We start from the raw sequence: 23,218 nt of genomic DNA on the forward strand, positions 1-23,218 counted from the left end.
CTGACAGAGAAAGCTATACTGAACATGTGACAAACTGAACACGATACAATTCTATGCAAATGTGTTGTAATAGCGATTTAGATTAAAAGCTAGCAACGTCAGATTAATGTGGTAGGCAATATTAGATATATGGTAATGATAACTTAAGCAACAATGAATCAAAGTAAGAGATTCAAAACAAAGCTATACCGAGTTACAGATGCGAACCATTCTGAGCAGCGAGGCAGACAGGAGCAATCTCTCTCTCTCTCTCTCTCTCTCACACACACACTCTCTCACACACACACACACACACACACACACAGGTTTTGTTTTTACAAATACCATCTGTTTATTTGATGATTACATGGAATGCCAGAGAAATAGTTGAATCACTAATTAACCTTATTTATCACTGTTTAAAATGAAATGGCAATGTCACATAAACGTAATGATAGATCATAGATCATTTACGCTGGATACAGAAAATGTGCTTCTGAAGTGAAATTTAAATTTCCTAATCCATCATATCAAATAACACTAAAGCTTATGTAAAGACAGAATGACTTCAATTGTATCCATGGGTTTCAAAGACGTCACTTCCGATATGCCTGCCACCATATTTGTGTCTGAGATGGCAACTAACACAGCAGCGATTCATTGTATTGATGATCATCTTTAGCTTAGAATACAGTCCCAATCATACTTATTAATGTTTTGCGTTACTTTTTGAGTGCTTGCGCTAAAGCTATTACAATAAAGCTCTGGGTTATTTACCTCAACAAAACACATCCTTTATGAGATTAATCAGATATTTATACTTCAGAAATTTAATATTACAAGTTTTATCTGCACAAAATGACGCGAATGCACAAGTGAAGCTTGAACTAAGTTATGTAATCAATGTTTAACTCCAGTAGACACGCTCTTCCCACAACAAGAAGTTGAAGCAACAACACAGAGAATTCACAACATTTTATTACAATAGTGTTCTTATTATAATGTTATGTAAATTACAGTCGCAGCAATTATTAATGTTGTGCATTGCTGTTTGGCTGCCAGTGGTGTGGTCCCTTTTGATTAAAGCCAACAATTCCGCCAATCTAATTCCTTTGGGATTGAATAAAATTGTAGTTCGGGGTTTCTCTGACGACTGTTGTTACAGCTAACAGCACAACATATTCCAGACATTATTGTAAACTTGTTGTGAACCTTCTGGAAGTGTTTCGTTGGCTTCCTCTGTTAGTTGTAGCTTCTGTCACCATAGACATAAACAGGTCACTCAGCTGTGACCGGACACAAATACGCCGGTGATAAAATACAGTGACGTCACATGAAACCCATGGATAGTTTTATTATAAGATTATACCTCTATCTATATACTGTGATTGTATTTTGTAATTACAATCCTCTGATGAGTTTGATTATTACAGAGGTAAAGCATTTTATGAGATACAACAATCGCCTGAAGAGCTTGCCTTTCTCTCCTGAATGGCCTCCAACTCTTCTTTGTATTTCTGCATCATCATAGCCATTTTCTCCTCATGTCTCTTGTCTGAGCTCTCCAACTTCTCTTTAAACTCTTTAGCTCTGTTACTCTCAGCTTCAGCATTCTGTCTCTTGGACTCTTCCATCTCCTGGCTCATCCTGTCTGCCTTCTCCTTAAAGCCTTTCGCTAACAGATCAGCCTGCTCCCTCAGTTTACTGTCCATGGCACGCTCAGCCTCCTGTCTTTGGAGCCTCAGCTCCAAATCCATCTTCTCTATCATCTGTCTTATCCTCTCTTCATTATTTCGTCTCTCTGCTTCCATCTTCTCTTCGAGTTGTCGCTGCTTCTCCTCTTTAGCTTTGATTTCCTGCTGCAGGAGGGCTGCTTTCTTTATTTCTTCTGATCATTCATTGACAAAAAGAGAAATAAGGAAACGCATGCTTCAAAGACAAAGAATCAATGCAAAACTAATATAATTAAGAGTTTGTTTTGCTGTACGACAGACAAAATATTAATTTTATAAATTATTCATTGTCCTTTAATGAAGTAGACTTATGTGAATGCTTATAAATATATTATTACACTTTCTAGGAAGAACACTTCCTTCCAATTTCAACTCATAGATCATTTACACTGGACACACAAAAATGTGCTTGTGAAGTGAAATTTAAATTTCCTAAACCATCATATCTAATATCACTAAAGTTCATGTGAAGATGGAATAACATCAATTGTATAGTTTTATTGTAAAATTATACCTTTCTCTATATACTGTGATTGTATTTTGTAATTACAATCCTCTGATAAGTTTGATTATCACAGAAGTAAAAAGTATTTCATGAGATACAACATCTACCTGAACAGCGTGCATTCTTCTCCTGAATGGCCTGCATCTGTTCTCTGTGTTGCTGCATCATCATAGCCATAAATTTCTCATGTCTCTTGTTGGAGTTTTCTAACATCTCTTTAAACTCTTTAGCTCTGTTACTCTCAGCTTTAGCATTCTGTCTCTTGAACTCTTCTATCTCCTGGTTCATCCTGTCTGCCTTATCCTTAAATCCCTTCTCTAACAGAGCAGCCTGCTCCCTCAGTTTACTGTCCATGGCACGCTCAGCCTCCTGTCTCTGGAGCCTCAGCTCCAAATCCAACTTCTCCTTCATCTGTCTCATCCTCTCTTCATTGCTCCGTCTCTCTAGTTCCATCTTCTCTTCAAGTTGTCGCTGCTTCTCCTCTTTAGCTTTGATTTCCTGCTGCAGGAGGGCTGCTTTCTTTGTTTCCTCTGATCATTCATTGACAAAAAGAGAAGGAAGGAAAAAGATGCTTCAAAGACAAAGAATCGGTGCAAATCTATGAAATTAAGAGACTATTTTGCTTTAAGACATATAAAATATTGTTTTTATATATGATTCATTGTCTTTTAAAGGGTTACTTCAGGATTTAGCATTAAGCTTTGTATTAGTAGAATACCACTAGTATTTTCGAATTAGCGTGCTTTCCCCCTTCATATCAGCCTGAGATGAGAGATTTATGCATTTTTATTCTGTAAAAAAGCCTCCGATGACGCAAAAATCGTCATTTTGCATCATCGGAGGCTTTTTTGGCCAGAGGCTTAAAACTACAGCCAGTAATAGCAGGTAGTTCCGCATTTTTTCACCACGCCCATACATATGCGCGTTTGAGGTTACTCACGGACATAGATCAAAGATTTTATCAAAAGTGGGTGTCAATTATATTTTTAAGCTTACAGTAATTAACTTTATTTTGTCTGCACTACATTGATGGTTCATCTCGCAAATTTATCGGTCTCTGCAGTCATCTCAACCAATACAGCAACAGGCTTTTGTGGTAACGTTAGCATAAATAGATAAATAAACTCAGTTTTACAGAACAGAGGCTTTACTTTGATAACAGTCAACTTATATGCAACTTATATGTAATTGTCTATCTAACGTTACTTTGCTAAGTTTGCAGTTTTACTGCTACCTACAACACTACATATAGGCTACTGTGTTATCAGTCTAGTATCAGCGAGTCTTACCTCTAAGCGAATACGCTTAGTACCAGATGCCCAGGCTGTTCGTCCTCTGGGAAAGTGAATATCGATGGTATCGCGGTGTCCTTCAGAATGGTTCTCTTCATTGCAAAGATATTTGGTTGGTAGTCCTCGTGCTTGAAATGGAGACTACATATTCTGCGTTTTTTTAGGTTTTCTATAACGGTGTCATCTCCAAACTTCGGGTGTTTGATGGCCCGCAGCCACTGTTTACATCGCTCCAAATCTTTAACTTAATCGGAAAATGATGTAAACTTACTTGTCCTTTCCTGGTTTTGGGTGTACATCCAGGTACAAAGCAATTTAGCACCATTTCGCTGTAAATGTATGAACTAACTCACGATTTATTTGTTTGAATTTTCCTGGTAATGCCGCCTGTAGGCGTGGTTTGGGCGTGGCCTCGCAAGGGCAGCAAAACAAGTGCATTCTGGGAGTTGTTGTCTTTCATCCACATTAGTCAAAAATACATTTTCTGCCTTTTCTCAGTCTAGAAAGCTACAAATTCAAAAATAATTTCACATTTCTACTACATAAATGACCAATTTTAAATACACATTCATCTTTCCAGGGGTGAAGTACCCCTTTAATGAAATATATGTCTGTGAATGCTTATAAACATATTACTACACCTTTTAGGAAGAACACTTCCTTCCATTTTTAACTTTCAACATTTTATTAAGAGTTTATTTTCATCCAAGTGGATGCTGCACACTGGAGGTGGATGAGGAGAGACCCCTGATATGATTGTAAAGCGCTTTGGGTGTACAGTAGTACATATGAAAGCGCTATATAAATGCCTCATTCATTCATTCATTCATCTGAGCTGCACTCTTTCGAAAACATCAGTGTCATATTGAATGTGACATTTGCTAATGTAGCTATGGCCTTGAACTAAATTAGAACCATTAAAATATAGCCAGAAGAGTTCAAAGTATTGACCTTGATTCATAATGACTGTCACGAATCCTGTCAATTCCCGGACTACATTTCCCATCATCCTCCCTGCCATCACCCATTGCCACATACACCTGTAGCACAGTATCTGGACTATAAAGGACTCACTCACACATCACCTGAGCGCGAAGTCTTGTTAACAGTCCCGTTGCATTACTGAGTGTTTATTTTCCTGTCTGCCTGTTTGTTGCCGTTACTGCCTGTTACCTGTTATTGACCGTTGCTGCCTGTCCTGACCTCTGCCTTGTCTAACGTCCTGTGAGTGATATCCGCCTGTCCTGATAATTGCCTGTTTCCTGACTACGACTCTGCCTGTTCCTTGCTGTTCCTGCTTGCCCCTGTTCGACCCAGCCTGTACGATCATGCTCACTGTAAATAAAAGCTTGCACATGGATCTCTGTCTGAGTCCCGTCTCGTTACAGAAGACTTCACGGAAACAACGATCCATCAGCTTTCCCGGAGAGCATCTACACGGTATGGACATTACGCAATTGCTATTGTGGAGTTCGCAGGGCACGCGATCGTTAGAGGAATATGTGCAGGAATATCTAGACATTGCTTACCTCTCTGATCTTCCGGACTGTGCTCTGATTGATTTCTTCTGTGATGGCGTCAACCAACCTCTCCAGAATCAACTAAGACGAGAGGGACCGCGTGCGTCACTCAGCAGCTTTATGGACTATGCATTGTTGTCTGTTGGGTCTCTGTTTACTGTGGGGGTCGCGGAGGAATGCGACACCATGGTAGATCACGTAATGGCCGCCGCGCCACGGAACACGCACCAGATTGCGGCTACCATCACAATAGCAACACGCCATGTCTCCGCTGATCACCCAGAGCCTCGTAACATCTTTGTTGATTGTCCAGAGCCAAGTCAAGTCCCCGCTGAACGTCCGGAATCACGTCACGTCGCTGGTTCTGTCCGAGAGTGGAGAGGATTGCGTTCCAGCATGAATGATCCTCCACTGACTACAGCACGAGCAGCTGGCATTCCGAAACCCACGCCGACCGCTTCGCTCTCAAGCCCGGTGGACGCTTCGCACTCAAGCCAGTCGGCCGCTTCGCTCTCAAGCCTGCCGGATGCTTCGCACTCAAGCTTGTCGGACGCTTCGCGCGCAAGTTCGCCGTTTGCAACGCTCTCAAGTTCGCCGGTTGCAACACTCTCAAGTTCGCCGGTTGCTATGGACTTATGTTCGCCGATTGCAACGTATTCAAGTTCGCCAGTTGCTATGGACTCATGTTCACCGATTGCAACGCACTCAAGTTCGCCGATTGCTATGGAATCAAGCGCCCTGGACGCGATGGACAAGATGACTGCTTTGCCAGTGCCCACGGGCAAGATGGCCGCCCCTGCGGTGCTCAAGGATGTAGGGGGCGTTCCAGCCATTGAGTCTGCTCCAGAACCCGCTTCAGCCAGTGAACCATCGCCTCATCCTCGGAAGAGGAGGAAGAAGGCTTCTTCTGTTCTTCCCCCTCTTACGCCCAAGCTTCTAGCCCTGTCGGCGCCACCTGTGCTCCTCGCTCTGCCAACGGCGCCCAAGCTCCTCGCCCTGCCGGTGCCACCTGTGCTTCTTGCTCTGCCGTTGCCACCTGTGCTTCTTGCCCTGCTGGCGCCACCTGTGCTTCTTGCCTTGCCGGCGCTGCCCAAACACCTTGCTCTGTCGGCGCCGCCCAAACGCCTTGCCCTGCCGGCGCCACCCAAACTCCATGTCCACGAACCCACCACGGTCCCCGTTGAAATCCCTAAGAACTTTTTTTTTGGGGGGGGGCAGTATACCTGTGGGTGGGGAGCTTGTGGGTGGGGAGCTTGTGGGTGGGGAGCTTGTGGGTGGGGAGCTTGTGGGTGGGGACCCTGCCCAGTCACTGCCGTTATCGCCCTTTGAACTATTAGGGCCGTTTATGGACCCTGACCTGCCGTGGTTACCCAAGCCACCTGACCTGCCGTGGTTACCCAAGCCACCTGACCTGCCGTGGTTGCCCAAGCCACCTGACCTGCCGTGGCCGCCTGTGGCACCTGACCCGCCGTGGTTGCCCAAGCCACCTGACCCGCCGTGGCCGCCTGTGGCACCTGACCCACCATGGCTACCTGTGGCACCTGACCCGCCATGGCTACCCGTGGCACCTGACCCACCGTGGTTGCCTAAGTCCCTGGAGCTGCATTGGAGACCCCGTTTCCAGCTGCCAACAGATCCAATGCACCCACCCCCCCTCCCCGATTGTACTATCTACGGCGCGAAGACGCGCCTTCCGGGAGGGGGACATCCTGTCACGAATCCTGTCAATTCCCGGACTACATTTCCCATCATCCTCCCTGCCAGTCACATGCTCACACTCCACACCGATCACCCATTGGCACATACACCTGTAGCACAGTATCTGGACTATAAAGGACTCACTCACACATCACCTGAGTGCGAAGTCTTGTTAACAGTCCCGTTGCATTACTGAGCGTTTATTTTCCTGTCTGCCTGTTTGTTGCCGTTACTGCCTGTTACCTGTTATTGACCGTTGCTGCCTGTCCTGACCTCTGCCTTGTCTAACGTCCTGTGAGTGATATCCGCCTGTCCTGACCATTGCCTGTTTCCTGACTACGACTCTGCCTGTTCCTTGCTGTTCCTGCTTGCCCCTGTTCGACCCAGCCTGTACGATCATGCTCACTGTAAATAAAAGCTTGCACATGGATCTCTGTCTGAGTCCCGTCTCGTTACAATGACAATGGCATACACAGCCACCCTGGGCTGCAGTTGTTATTGCAGAGTGTAGTTATTGGACCCTTGAAACAGACCCTTACACCAAATTGTCCATGTCTCTGAGTCCTTCAGTGTCTCAGCAGTACTCTCACAAGTACCTAAACCTTTGAGCACCTCTTACACAAAGAGCCTGGTAAGAATATACAAACAGGGAAATTAGGATTTAAATGGTTAAGACTCTCACCCTTAATCTTTTTCTCCTTCTCAGTCAGTTTTTTATCAGCCTGCAGAATTGCTTTAGAATCCACAGACTTCTGCTTCAGAAACTCCTCTAGGACCTCTTCAGACTATTGGCACAGACATAATTATGATGATAATCATATTTCTATTTCTGTAGTATGTGTATAGAGGTGCACTATGTGTACTAAGTATAATATGGTCAAGACCTTGACTTCTTTATTGGCCTGGCTGTTATAATTCTTCACAATGTCCTCCAGATCCTTGCAGAAGAGATCATAGCCACCAGGTTTGGCATAGAAACCCTGCTTGAGATTTTCCGTCATTGTTGCAGAGAGGGATGACAAGAGATCCTCACATCGTCTCTTTGAAGCTTGCTCGTTTTGGCACAGGTATCCATCAAAGAGTTTATTAATGTTTTCCTAAAAACACAACATGTAGCATGTAAGTAACAGTTCTCAGTTATATAATGCATCAGAGGAGATTTCATCACACCAATGACAGAGCAGCAAAATAAATAATCACACTGATTACTGGGTTTTGAATATGTTTTCAGAACCAACAAAGAGCCAGAAGAGAGATTTAATTTTTTAGTTGGTTGCCCAGTGTTACTGAGTCATCAGTTCACCACATCATTCTAAATGAACTGAAACTGAGATCCAGCCTACCTCTAGAGATTTCTCCATGGTAAATGTTTTCACTGCATCATCCTAAATAAACTGAAACTGGAAAGAGATTCAATCTACCTCTAGAGATTTCAGGTACTCCCCGTCAGTGTCCCTGAAGGAACGCTTCATGAAGGTTTGTGTTGCCATTTTGCTGAGACGTTGGTGTTCTGAGGATACGTCTTTCAGTTCCAGAGGGAAGGAGTCCTTCAGCTTCTCCATTCCACTCTGGTAAACCTCAAGACCCTCCTTCACTGCAGACTCATTCTCAATCATTGCCATAGCAATCACAGCATTCTCCAGACACGGCACAGCCCCACTGGAGATGGTGTCCACGTATGTTTTCGCCAACTGACCCAGAACTTCAGAGAAGGAAAAAAGTTAAAATGATACAGAAAAGGTATTAAAACACAGACAGTCATTTGTAAATCCATGCAAACTCTTCAGATTTAATTTTGAATCACCTCTGCCAGTGATTGTGATTCCATCTTTGAGCTTCTTCACTTGGCTCTTGTGAAAGACAAACTTGCAGAAACGATCTGTGACCTCCAGGAAGTCAGAGGAAAGGTCAGCAGGATCCAAGCTCTCCAAACAAGACACATTCTCTGGAGCGGTTGGGAATGGGAAAGTGAAGCATGTTCTGGAAGGGAAGAATTTTTGGATGCACTCCCTGGGCAAGTTGTACTCCATCACTTTTCTTGATGTGCCTAAAACAAATGAGCACATGCTGTAGATTATGTCAATTCAAATATTATTAAACCATAGTTTTACCTCAATAAACTATGAATTTTAAGAGTAATACAAAAGATCTGCTGACAGACCTGTTGACAAAAACTAAAACAAACTCCGTGATAGTGAGGACTCAGATAGTGAGGAAAATCTTTTTATTTTCACTATGATTAAATTACCAGGTTTCAGCTTCAGAGCAAACTCTAGGTACTCGTCCTCTGTTGCATCTTTGCCATCGATCTTTCGCTCAAGTGTGAAGTCCCTCACAGCCCAGATGAAACTAGGGAAGAACTTCACAAACTCGCTTGAATCGTCGGCATCCTCATCTGATGATTTCACCTTAATGCAATCTGTTAGTTCAGTGACGTATCTGAGAGTTTGTTCAGGCATGAACACAACAACGCATGATGCATAGTCTAATAAAACAAATTTATTCATTTGACAGATGCTTTTCAAATGTGTCATTCCATGAAGTACTAAGCAAACCCTAACCCCCACCCACCCTCTGTGCCTTTCTCAATAAATTAATAAACCCAAGTTTCCTCATTATAGACTGTACCCACATATGGCATTAAAGGGATATAATGCATATAATGCCCCTTTCACAAGATGTAATACAAGTCTCTGGTGTCCCCAGAATGTGTCTCTGAAGTTTCAGCTCAAAATCCCCAACAGATAATTTATTACAGCTTGTCAAATTTGCCCCTATTTGGGTGTGAGCAAAAACATGCCGTTTTTGTGTGTCCCCCTTTAAATGCAAATAAGCTGCTCCTCCCGGCTCCCATAACCGCTTGCGCAACAACAAAGCTGGAGAATCTGTAAGGCTTGATTTTCCTGCTAAACGAAAACTGAGATCAAGCATCCTGCAATAAAGCAATAAAACTCGCCTAGAGGAGAAGATCTCAAAGAAATAGCAATGGACAATGCCTTGCCCTAACCCCAAAAGGACAATGCCTCCCCCTCCACACACACACACACACACACACACACACACACACACACACACACACACACACACACACACACACACTCCTTCCTTTCCCTTGACTCAAGTCACTGAAAATTCTTCAAGACATATAATGTAACTTGCGTATTTATTGTTTGGTATCATTTTAAATGTCTCAGTGCGATTGGTAAAATGGTCTCAATTTCACAGCAGTCACTGGTATTATGAAGAAGATTGAAAACTAAGGAAAATGCTGTCCTATCTTTGGGTGGTGCCTTTTGTGAAAACCCACTCCTCTTCCCCCAAAACAGGTGTTGGTGTAATAAATATTTATAACCCTTTCTGTTCTGGTCTGTATATAAGGTAAAGTGCAAAGCAGTCAAGGGGGATTTTCTGTAGCCAGAAACCCCCATGCAGAGATGGGTGAATGTCTGAAGACATTCACACATCACTGTGTGTATATGCATTTCTTCGATTAATTGATGTTATGCATTTATCATTTCTGAATTGGCTTCTAATTGTCTAACTGTAATGTAATTGGCATGATACATTTTTACTTGACAAATAAAATGGTTTATTCTGTATTATTCTTAATTCATTATTTCTAGTAGATCAAAGTGAAGGTATTACCTCAAATCTGTGTTCAGGATTGTTCATACGAAAGGTTTAATAGATGAAGCATGGGGCACATCGATTAAGTCCATTTCGATTTCTGACTATCGCTGCCTTAAATAAGTTTCAGTTTTCCTAAATATATAAAAACTATGCTTTTTGTTATGAGTAAGCAGAGTGCGACCGACTTAAAGGTAGATATTTACCCTGCATCCAATGTTTAAGGTCAGAACTGACGAGTTTGTGTCCGGGAAGAGCAAAGTTGGCAAAAGTGACTCTTCTAAAGCAATACCAGGACTGCAGTGAACGAAATAATTGAAGATATAAGGTAATCAGAATAATCAAAAATCTAAATTAATACATAACAAATGATTCATTTCTAGTTGGAAACAACCTAAAAGTAATAATCATTTGAAATTGGAGTCAGATTAAACGAGTGAAATTAAGTGAACATTCAGAGGCGCTAAAAAGGCATACACGCGTTAACCTTCGCCTAGGCCGTCGGACTCCGTTTTTGGGCCATTGGGTGGTTCCTTACACAGGGCTGTTGATTATCCAACTCTGTTTAAAAAAAACAGCACGCAGCCTGTTCAGATATGAGCAACCTGCAGAATCAGACATGCAATTGCACGCAAAAAATGGACGGGAAAAGAGGGCATAACGCATTTCTTTAGTGGAAATTCAGTTTTACTTATAAACATGAAAAAGGACGTACAGTAACATCATAGTGCAATGAAAGCTACGTCTACCTGCAACAAAACTTCTATCGGCTTCAAGGATTCAACATCTAATCTGAAAAAGCACCTTGAGGTAGGCCTATGCTGTTCTTGGTCTTTGAAAATGTTATTTTCCTTATTTACTCTGAGCTTTGTATGGTTATCATTAGCCTACGTTTAATATTTATAAGAATTTATTAGGTCTTTGAAAAATAACACAAAATCCTCATAGAATTGACATCCACTTAATCATGCATTAAATAGTGTTTTATAAAGCCAATTTCTTGGTGTACTTTACAGACAAACTTTAAATCTTAATAATTAATTCCAAATGTTTAGGTATATGGCGTGTACTCGAGTTCATGATCAAAAATAGAGATGCAGTAGTCCACTGGTCATAAATCCAAAAGTTTTTTAGTTTTATTTTGATCTTTATTCCGGGCTTGCAAACAAACTGTTTTGTAATAGTTTCCCAAAATTTCAGGAAATATTTACTAAGCCTGTCAACAGGATGTTAACACAGGCACACGCTAAATACGGACACTAAGAGGAGAACAGACGCACCAGCAGAGAAAACACTCCACCAGCACAAGGTCACTGATTGCGAAATATAGGAAGAATAATATAAATATTAAATTGGCGTTGATATGAATGTATCTCTGAAGGGAACTGTCTTCAGAAAAGTTTTGATGGGTTTTCCTCCAGCTGCTTTGTGTATAGCTGTAACCATGGAAACGCTATATCACTGCTGTTCCATAAGCGCCACCTACTGTCAGAGAGTGAATTTGCATTTTCATTCAGTCCATCTGATTTTGTTTTATGCAGGTGTCTTATGTAGCATAATTTCACAAAGCTAAAGTCAGACCATGCTGTTTTTGCTGTTAATCTTGAAATTATACAATAATATAAATGAAAAACAACTGCTCATGCTCATGCTCATGTTCATAACATCTTTGTTGGGATTGTGATAAAAATGCCGTGTTTGCCTCTAATATCAAAGAGCTACACATATTTTTTAACAAATAAACAAATAGATTTGCTTTAAAAACAGTATCAGAATCGGCCAATTTGCTTCTATTGACCATGAAAAATCAAAACAGGTGCATCACTAATAATAATAATAATAAAAAAATAGAGGATTATTTAAAAAAAAAAATCAAAACGTTTTTTTTTTTTTTTTTCTCGCTGTTTGTTATTTATATGGTTAATATTAATGCAACTATCAGTGCACTAAGGTTAAATATTATCATATTCATACTAGGGATAGTTCACACAATATGATCATGTTTTTTCCAAATCTGTATTACATTCTTGTGAAACACAAAAAGAGAATAATGATGGTAGAGAGATGCAAAAAACTGTTGAGAAACCGTAGGTGAGTCAGCTTTGAATACAGGCCTTCTCTCGAGATTATTGGGTAGATAATTTCATTTCATTTTCTTTATAAACATTCTAAATGTTACAAACAAACTTTGTTAATAAAACTATTTAAACCACTGTGTCAGTTTGACTCTATACACATATGAAACAACCTATATTATTAACAATATTTTACTGTTGTTATTTAATATTTTGTTATCCCTCTGATGCACATCTTAACAAATATAATTTAGGAATGATTTATCAATAGTAATTATATATGGATGTGATGTTAAAAGAAACAAATATTTTCTTAATTTGTTTATCAAGATATTGAAATTCTTTACCAACACAAAGGTTATGTCTAATAAACTGCATATACATATACATATATATATATATATATATATATATATATATTTGTAACTGATGTTAAAAATACAATTTAGTGGAAAACCAAATCCTGGTGGGTAGAGGTCACTTTTAATTACAGGTTGTAAACTTAAAACAGAACATCAAGTTAGTATGGTCATTTGTGTTAAGTATTTCAAAGTATTTAGATTAAGTTACTAAACTTGAGTAATGTAACGAAATACATTACAGATTACTTTTTAAAGCATGTATTTTGTAATCTGTAGTGAAATACATTATAAAAGTAACCTTCCCAACCCTGGTCACTCCCTTATCCACTCAAACCATCTCTGACTGCAAGACCGAGCCTGATATCGAATCTACCATTCCAGCCGAATACTCTGATCTAGTGACTGCATTCAGCAAGAACAAGTCAACAGAGCTGCCTCCTCATCGCCCCAGTGACTGTGCCATTGAACTACCACCTGGTACTACAGCGTCCAAGGGCAGAATATTCCCTCTGTCGCAGCCGGAATCCGCAGCCATGAAGTCATACATTAAAGGGGAATTGGCTAAGGGGTTTATTCGGCCTTCTACATCACCAGCATCCTCAGGCTTCTTCTTTGTTAAGAAAAAGGACGGCAGTCTACAGCCTTGCATCAATTACCGTGGCTTGAATGATATCACTGTAAAATTCCAATATCCCTTAGCACTGGTTCCTGCAGCGCTCGAACAACTACGACAAGCCAAATATTTCACCAAGCTGGACCTCCGCTGTGCATACAACTTAATCTGCATCAGGGAGGGAGATGAGTGGAAAACAGCCTTTTCCACTGCCACTGGTCACTATGAGACTCTCATTATGCTCTTCGGGCTATCCAACAATGCCTCAGTCTTTCAATCCTTCATCAACGACGTCTTCCGAGACATGCTTAACCACTGGGTCATCGTTTACATAGACGACATCCTCATATACTCCAACACTTTCGAGGAACACGTCCAGCATGTCCGAGCTGTGCTTCAATGCCTGATCCAGCACAAACTATACGCCAAAGCAGAGAAATGCGAGTTCCATCACACTTCAACTTCATTTCTGGGTTATGTTATTAGTCAGGAGGGAGTGGCAATGGATGATTGCAAGGTAAAGGCGGTACTAGAGTGGCCACAACCACGCACTCTAAAAGAATTACAGCGGTTTCTGGGGTTTGCCAACTTCTACAGGCGGTTCATAAGAAACTTTAGTGGGGTCGCCGCTCCCCTAACCTCCATGACAAAGCACCAGTCCACACGACTCACCTGGCCTCCCGAAGCTGTAAACGCATTCCAAGAGCTAAAGGAATGATTCACTACAGCGCCCATTCTCCGTCACCCAGATCCTGAGCTCCCTTTCATCGTGGAGGTGGACGCCTCCAGTATGGGCATTGCCACGATTCTCTCACAACAACAAGGTAATCCTGCAAAGATGTTCCCCTGTGTGTTTTACCCTGCCCCCTCCTCCTCAGACTCAACATTCACACGGGTTGCCAGTTTGAGAACATGCAACAGAAGCGAGCTCAATTGACATTGGAAGGCTTACACACTGTAAGATAATTAGTTGATTTTTTTTATTTATGATGAAATCACATTTTAATATGCTCCTGTTCATAGAGATTTCTAGTTGGATGCTGAGTCTTTTTAGGTCAGGTAGAATCTGCGATCTCTGACCCAGTTTGTTCGCTGGCTTCCATGGCTACAATTCGCTGCATGTGTTTTATGCCAACTGGCAACCCGGGGTGGAGAAACAATATTGGGTAAATTGGCAAAGTGCGGTCTTGCACAGACCAAAACAAAAACATAAATTGTGACATAGAACGCAGATTTCAAAGTAAAATAACTGGCTATAGCAATGGTTTTCAGAGAAACGAAAATGTGAACTCAGCATGTTTACTAAATGTCTGCAAACATATTATGGTATTTTTATGCTTTAGCACAGTCAAAACTTTACATAGAGCACCTTTAAATATGCAGATTAGCTTGTTTTGGTTTATTAGAAGAAACAACCTCTTGGTTGTTAATTTGGTTTATTTAGAAGAAATCTACAGATGCAAACAGACAGAGGGTGGTAGGCTTAAAACAAACACCATTTAAAAGTGTATTTTGGAAGTTTTCTTTCCATTGGAGTAAAAGAAGACATTAAAGCAAAAATAGACCAAAATCTTAAAATTGCCAACAACATGAAAGAAATATTCCAATAAATCCAAAAGAATTAAAACGATTTATTGATTTGTGCAAAATAAACAAATATTAGTGAAGCTATGTACCTCTCCTTGTGCAGTCATTTATTCTAAATATATACTGTAGATACTTCCTCTGCTGTTGCCTGCTCTTGTGATAATCCTAGTGAATACAAATGAAGACAATGGTCTCTAAACTGAATTTTGTAGAAATCTGTGGAGTATGAAACAATTGTGTGAGTGTGAGGGAACTAAAAGAAATTGGTAAGGAAGTCAAGAGTTCTGTTAATATAATTAATGTTATGTTTATTATTTTTTTAAATAAATAATTATGAGAAGTGCCCATTTTTAACCACTTGAGCCCCTGCCCTCCAAAATGTCTGTGCACATCCCTGGTCTTCACCCCTTTAATGAAAGCATAATCATAAGCAGTTTGTTCAATAACAGGGGTTATGAGAAGAGCTTAATAACTATTTAATAACTACATGAAAGTTTGAAAGTTGCTGTTTTTAAACATTTCATACATATTTAGTAAGTTTCATACTGTATGTCAAAATCCAGCTGTCTGTCAAAAGATATATCATTGCAGTCAGGAGCATGAAATATTGTTGTTAATTGTGATAATACACTTTCACCAATTGTTGAAAGTGCATACTAAGTCATTAGTCAAATGCCCAACTAAAAGTAACACTAATCACTAACTTTAAACAGACTTTATACCTTTGTACATGTACCCTATGAAAAAAATAAAGTCAAACTGGTTTGTAACAAGTAAATATGGTAATGCTGTTTTTGGAGTTGTTTAAACATCCTCTGGTGAGATATTTTCAGTTGATTTCAAGTCTATGTGGCTGTGAGTCAGTTGTGGTTGTTGTGTTTCTGCTCATCTCTTCTCTTTTTTTTGTTCTTGTTGTTCCTTTTATCTTCATGATTCTGCTTGTTAACCACAGGCAGGGTTGCCAGGTTTTCACAACAAAACCTGCCCAATCGCTACTTAAAACTAGCCCAATCGCATTTCAGGGGGGCTCCCCCAATTAAAAAATCATGCTCTGGAGGGAAAAACCCATGTTTTAGGTATGGTTCCCCTAGTAAAATTCACATTCCAGAGGCTGAATACAATTTTATGTGGGGTCGCTTTAACCTGCTGACATGAAAAATGACCCACAGCAACAGTGACTTGGGAACACTGACCACAGGTGTTCATCACTAATGCTCAATCTTCACTTGTGTAGTGAATCTACTTTATTTCACTAACTGCAGCATTGCTTCAGTGTTACTTTAACTCTCCATAGATTGGGACGTTATGAAAACTGAGCAGTGTTTATTTAACACTGAAAATTTTTCTGTGTACTAGTAAAAGTGTAACCAGCATCAGGCATTTTTTAATTAAATAATTTCTAAAAATGAATTTGGAAAATTGTCTTGGTCTTTATTTAACTACAAACACACACTAAGTAACATAAGCAAGTTTTGTTGAGGTCTTGCTGGGATCATTACAGCATCCAAAAGACAAAATATACAGGTACACCAGCAACCCATCATCCCATGCTGGTCCCAGCATGCAAAACATACCTTATGCTGGTGACCAGCAATGCTGCATTTTTTAGCAGGGAAAACATCAGCTAAATTTGTACTCATTTGTAAAACATTTTGAATAAAAACACCAGTTAAATGACATGATAGTTGTCTATATTGTCAGAAGGATACTGCAGTTCCTCTACAGCCCTGTTGTCAATCGTCCCTCGACTGTTGTAGACCAGAGTGCTGCTCAGTAACACAGCCAGACAGAAGATGTTGGTGTCATGCTTTGAGTCTCCCTGAGAAAGAGAAAGACAATCATGGAGATGTTCTGATTGGTTCATTGTCTTGGTATGTTCTTATGAGTTCAGGTTGTTCACTGGTTGTCTTAGTCATGTGTTCCTTAAGTTCATGTATTTAAAGGTACTTTACGTAAGAATGACAGCTTGTGGTTGAAATGGGTACTGCAGTCCAAATTAAAAATATTGTTTGCCCCGCCCCCTCCTCCTCAGACTCAACACTCACATGGGTTGCCAGTTTGAGGACATGCAACAGGAACGAGCTCAACTGACATTGGAAGGCGAGGAGTCTTACACACACTAAGATAATTAGTTGATTTATTGATTTATGATGAGTTGATATCGTGTTTTAATATATTCCCATTCATAGAGATCCTCTTCTTTCCCATGTTACTTTGTTGTGTGTTGGTCGTGTAACCCATTGTTTGGTGAGTCTATGTCAAGTTCATGTTTATGCTTAAGGGTGCGTTCACACTTGTCATGTTTGGTTCGATTAAAACAAACTCTAGTGTTTGTTTTTTTGAGAAAGTGCATGGTAGTTAGCAAAGTGCACTCACCGCCTCCTATTTACTAGGAAGCTATTCATTTCAAAAGCCAACAACATGTAGAATGTGACCTTATCTCGGAATAAGGGTTTCTCTGCCCTGCTTCTTCTTGGACCCTAGGAAACTTATTGTGATGTTTGATATCACTTTTAGGTGTGTTTCAGTACTTTAGTTTTTACCTCACCTTGTCCACGTCTCCGAGTCCCTCAGTGTCCAGCAGCACCAGAGTGGTTCCTGCTTTAGTGGGGTGATCCACACACCACATCCAGATGCCCTTCGTCTTGGACTCGACGGTGCTGCCCAATGCAAACCCTGATAATGCCACACACACACAAAACAATGACTTGTATTGTGAACTGCATGATGTTTCTCTGAAGTTTTTGGATGGTATCCACGCTGCATGTGGGGGTCTAACCTGTTTGTTTTCCTGCAAGGCGATTCATCAGGTAGGACTTCCCGGTGCGGTAGAGACCCACCACGGCCACCACCACCACTGGCTGCTGGATCTGCTGCAGGATCTGTAGAGCTGACTGCTGCACACACAGCTTCCCATCTGACCCCGTGTCAATCAAGCACACTGGTTTGTCCATGATCACTGGAGGATACAGCTGCTGAACAGATACACACATTTAAAATCCTTAAAAGGGATAGTTCACCCAAAAATGGTTCATTTACTAGCCCTCAAGTTGTTCCAAACCGGTATAAATTTCTTTGTTCTGTTGAACATAAAGAAAGATATTTTTAAGAAAGTTTGTAACCAGGCTACTTTGGGGCCCTCATTGACATCCATAGAAGAAAAACAAATACTATGGAAGTCAATGGTGCCCCAGAACTGTTCAGTTTCCCACATTCTTCAAAATATCTTCGTTTGTGTGCAACAGAACAAAGAAATTTATACAGTTTTGGAACAACCTGAGGGTGAGTAAATGACTGGGTGAACTATCCCTTTAAGTTACTGCAGTGTGCTAGTAAAAAGTTAAAGTGTGTTGAGAAATATTCCAGAAATTCTACAGTAAACTATACCAGGGGTTTTCAATCTTTTGGACACGTGCCCCCCAACGTTTAACCAATTTCACTTGCGTTAAAATATAAACAGCTTACCGAATGTAGAGTTACGGCTGAGCCTTAGTTTAACCTTAGTTTTGAACATCTCTGGTATTCATGATTTGACAAGTCACCAGTCCATTTTGTGTTTAGTTGTTTTTGCTCAAATTCAGTTGCACCAAACCTGTTGTAACCATAGCCAACGATTAGCTGTGGTGAATAGTCAAATTGCCCCCTCTAGTAGATAACTCAAGATTTACTAGTAAAATCTCACTTTTACAGCTGTTTTACTCATGAATTTCACTTTTTAAAGCCCCCTTTAACTGCTGACACCCCCTGAACTATACAATAATTCCCCAGATGAGCAGCTTTTTCTGTTTCAGTAAAAGTGTTTCTCATATTGTCTTAACATGCACATAAACAGAACAGACATACTGTTATACATGTTATCCAACTCCATCTAATCATTAGGGCCCGAGCACCGTTGGTGTGATTTTTTGGTGTTCTTCTCCAAAATGTATCACATTTTTGAGGGCCTAAACATGCTTGAAAACTGTAGGAAAATGGCTTGATAGCACCACCTATAAAATTTCAACGAAGTGCCCCTGATGCTGGATGGAGAAGGCATGCTTCTAATTTTACTTGTCTTGTTTTTGAATCCCTCTTTCCCTACTCTTTGACAACTGCACATTGTGCTCAATAATGTGCGTATTGCCACCTTGTGGACTCTTCTCTCCTGCTTGCGCATGCGCTGTTGCATGCGCACTGTCCGTGTGGTCTCAAAATTTGGGCTGCATGTGGATGGGGTGTGCAGATGTCCGCAAGCCCTCTGGATGACGAAAATTACGCCATGCGGACAGTGCACGAACATGGATGGCAGAAGTAAACTTTGGGCTTTATCCTGTGCGAATAGGGCTTTATACATACATACAACCATTCCAATAAAACCCTCATCTTTCAACACATACAGACATTCACACTCACATAATGAACACACACACAAACTACACAAGAAAACTGAATGAGACATAAAAATACTGTCAGCTTTTTTTTCAGCTACCATATCAGCCCAAATTCAAACTCCTAAAGTTATTTGAAGGTGTAGTAAGACATGGCCCTAAACTTTAACAAGAAATGTCAGGGTGTAGAAATCTCTCATACACTCAAACACACAGACACACACACACACACGTTTGTTTTTGTGAATTGTGGGGGACATTTCATAGGCGTAATGGTTTTTATACTGTTCAAGCCGTATTTTCTATCCCCCTACACTACCCCTATCCCTAAACCTACCCATCACAGGAAACTGTGCACACTTTTACTTTCTCACAAAAACTCAATCTGTATGATTTATAAGCCTTTTGAAAAGTGGGGACATGCTGAATGTCCTCATATTTCACCTCTTTTTGTAATACCTATGTCATACCCATGTCATTATACACATTTGTGTCCTGATATGTCACAAGAACGCGCACACACACACACACACACACATATAAATGGCTTAAGGTGATTCTCCACATCCACATTACAATAACTTTATGCAGAGCTAATGATATTTTCTATGTGTTGTAATACCCATGTAACCCATGGATGAAGGAAAGTCACTTACCCTTTTGCTTTGCTTAACTACAGTAGCTTGATCTGAGTACATGTTGTAGCTTCTATCATCATATCTGTATATCTCAGACACACCTTTAGGTTCAGCCCCCAAGGCTAAATATGCATAGTCTCTCAGTATCTCTGTGGTTATTTCCTGTGGCAGACAAACATCCGCTTACTGCAAAAGAGCAATGTGCAGTTTAACTCTTAGTTTCACTTTTAAATGAGTAGCTGCAACGTGTGTTATAAGATACAGTAAATGTGAAGTTTTGTGCAACCAAACTGACATAGTTCATGTGTGTTTTCATTTCTTTTCTTTTGTCTGTTGAAATACACTGAAAATTCCCAATGTCTGACTTTCTCCTGGGTATCAGACATAATGAAAAGACTTGTGAAAATATGTTTACCTGAGGTTGTGCTTTTTTTAATGTATTTTATGTACCCTATATAGTTTGTTTATGGAATATATATTCCTGGCTTATGTTGCGGAAGTTCTAAAGAACACTCTGTGCATAGTTAAGTATACCTTCTGTAAGTCATACTTTCGTAAGGTTGGTCTGGACCACTCTTAGCTATACCTTATCACTGTTGACAGTCTATACAAATATAATTCTGAAGTTGTAATACACCCAGTGTTCAATTAGGATTATGGCAAAGAATAAAATGCAAAGACTCACTGCTAAAATAAATCTGATGTGGTTGAAAACACACTACATGAAAACAGCTACATGACAAACACTGAGCGCTTCTGTCTCTATCTCAGCTCTAAACACATTCGAATTTATTCAAATGTGCTTTAACACTGAACTAGAGACAGAAGGATCTATTCAGTGTTTTCAACCACATCGGGTTTATTTTAGGTTTCAGACATTTAAATACAGTAGGCTACTGCATAAAAAAGACATCTGTAGTTTGATAAAATCAAATTCCATACACTGATGTCTACGGAAGCTGCAACTATAACCCTTTCATGAGGAAGTGTTTTATTCATATCAGATACACATTGCAGATAAAGTTGCATGAAACAATAAAGTTTACTCCATTCTTCTCCCAGTTCACCGGCCACATACTTTTAAGTATTTCGGGGAAGTTTACGTAAATCCAACAGCTCTGAATTGCCGTGCAAACTCATTCACTTCCACATATATCATAAAATTCATGATATAGTTAACAAGTTAGTGAATATTTTGAATAAAAAATGAAAGAAAAAAAAAAAAAAAAAAAAAAAAATTTATAAACGCGATACCTACATGTCTGTCAGATGCAGGACAGATCTCCAAGGAATTAAAACTGTTCTAAAATAAACTCATGCTGATGGGGGCTCCGCTCCCTCAGAATATAGATAAATTACAATATACTGTACATTTAGTTTGCAATTTGGATTACTTTTATAACATCCTATGAGTCCTGATAAATGCAATTTCTATTTCTGAAGTGCTTCTTTTTATAAAGAACACTGATTTCTCACATATTGAAGTGAAGCAGCCCCTGTATAGAGTGAATTATCGATTCTCGAGCCATCGATATCAACCAATTCAGCACCGCCACCATGGACGGCACCTGATAACGTGGCACTTAAGAAGATATACCTTAAGCAACCTCCTAAGGGATAGTTCGGGGAACACGCCTAGAAACGGTACATCTTCAGTCAAGGTCTACCTTTAGAGCGCTAAGAGACAATATCGGGAAATCCAGCCCTGATCAATTTTTGAATGCAGCATAAACGTATCCTTCACTGCCTTTGATATCCCACAATCCCGTGCTTTCCATTTTGTAATAGTTGTACATTCACACTGTCCCTGATACTTTTTTGGTCCACTTAAGGAAGAATATGGTCTCAGACCTCTTTGTGTTTATACTGTTGCTTTTTGGATCTAGTCCAGTTCAGTGTTTGATAGCTGACTCTATGGCCTTTAAAATGTGCCTCACTAACCAAGATTATTATTATTTTGTAAAATGACACTGCTACAAATGCTGTTGAATTATCATAACTCTGTTTATCTTTTGCACATTTTGTTGCAATACTACATCCATATTATTGCACTATATCACACATCCACCTGTGTAAATAACATTTATTGTGAATAGTTTTCCTTGAATCACGTTTTTTTTTTTTTTTTACAGAAGGCAATGATAACATCAGCATATAAAAACAACAACAGAACAAACACAATAAAAGAAAGATGCAAATTAAATAAACTGCTTAACATTTTCCAGGTACAGTAGGTAAACCTAAAAGCAGCATTAAGAAATGGAATAATCGAATGAAACAATCAACTGCATATTCTTCACTGTATGAATAAAGCATTTACTGATTCCACCAATTCTTGCAGTAATGCATGGATCCAATATATTGCTACAGATACACAATTTATTTCCCAGATGTTTATGCTCACTTAAGACAAAATGTGAACACTGTGTGTTTTTGACACTTAAAACACAATAGGATGCTAAAGATAATTTAGTTTAGTACACTCGCTGTGATATCTGGCTTTCTGTGCATGCGTTTTAGAGTTGTGTGCTCGTAAAACCTTATCCACCTTATTCCTGACGAGCTTAATGCATTTTTAAATATGGGTGGAATTTCCGGTTTTCCACTTCCAGTTTGTGGAATGACTGAAATGAATCACTCCAAATCATAAGGTTGCCCTATAAGTAAAGCTTATCGATCAGTTTTCCTTCATGTTTTATTTTCAGACATCATGAGAATAACTTAACGCTTGGTATTTTAATGCGAAATACTACTAACAAAAAATAAATGTCTTTCAAAAAAATGCATTCTGCTGTAATAGCAAGGAAATGTATACTGCACATTTGTGGTCTGTTATCCCAATTCAATTTTTGATATATATTCCATTAATAATTCACTGGAATGTACAAAGAATTGTTTTTCTCCTCAAATCCTCACATCTCCATCCAGGTTTGTTTTCACAGGTAATACAATTTATTTTCAGTCAAAATGTAATCACTTTGAAAAAGTATCATGCAATGCTGACATTAATGAACATTTATCATCAAGGCAACATATATTATATGTACATATAATAATACAGATATACATTACTAAAGTGATATTTAACCTGTCTGTTATTGCTGTGGAAAGAATCACCTTATGATTTTACACTTTTAAATGTCCTTTTAATGTTTGATGGTTAAAAGGTGAGTAGAATAATGTCATCTCATTGTTTAAAAAATATATATATTATTGCATTTA

The 23,218-nt window shown here is 39.7% G+C and overlaps 1 protein-coding gene across 2 annotated transcripts; it reads right to left on the minus strand.

Moving 5' to 3' along the window:
- Positions 1-376: 376 nt before the first annotated feature.
- LOC137023992 (guanylate-binding protein 4-like) lies at positions 377-20,109 on the minus strand. 2 transcript variants are annotated; one of them, XM_067391138.1, is made up of 11 exons: positions 20,015-20,109; positions 17,771-17,963; positions 17,540-17,667; positions 16,701-16,810; positions 8,976-9,166; positions 8,532-8,774; positions 8,149-8,429; positions 7,612-7,824; positions 7,410-7,512; positions 2,325-2,747; positions 377-1,867 (listed from the first exon to the last, which is right to left on the minus strand). In XM_067391138.1, the coding sequence occupies exons 1-11, from the start codon at positions 20,054-20,056 to the stop codon at positions 1,425-1,427; spliced, it is 2,370 nt and encodes a 789-aa protein (XP_067247239.1). In that variant the 5' UTR covers positions 20,057-20,109; the 3' UTR covers positions 377-1,424. The 2 variants fall into 2 exon arrangements, with proteins under 2 accessions (XP_067247239.1, XP_067247237.1); XM_067391136.1 differs by having other exon boundaries at positions 17,771-17,966; positions 20,015-20,062.
- Between the last annotated feature and the right edge of the window lie 3,109 nt (positions 20,110-23,218).

Source organism: Chanodichthys erythropterus, chromosome 8, assembly GCF_024489055.1.
Source record: "Chanodichthys erythropterus isolate Z2021 chromosome 8, ASM2448905v1, whole genome shotgun sequence".
Lineage (NCBI taxonomy): Eukaryota > Metazoa > Chordata > Actinopteri > Cypriniformes > Xenocyprididae > Chanodichthys > Chanodichthys erythropterus.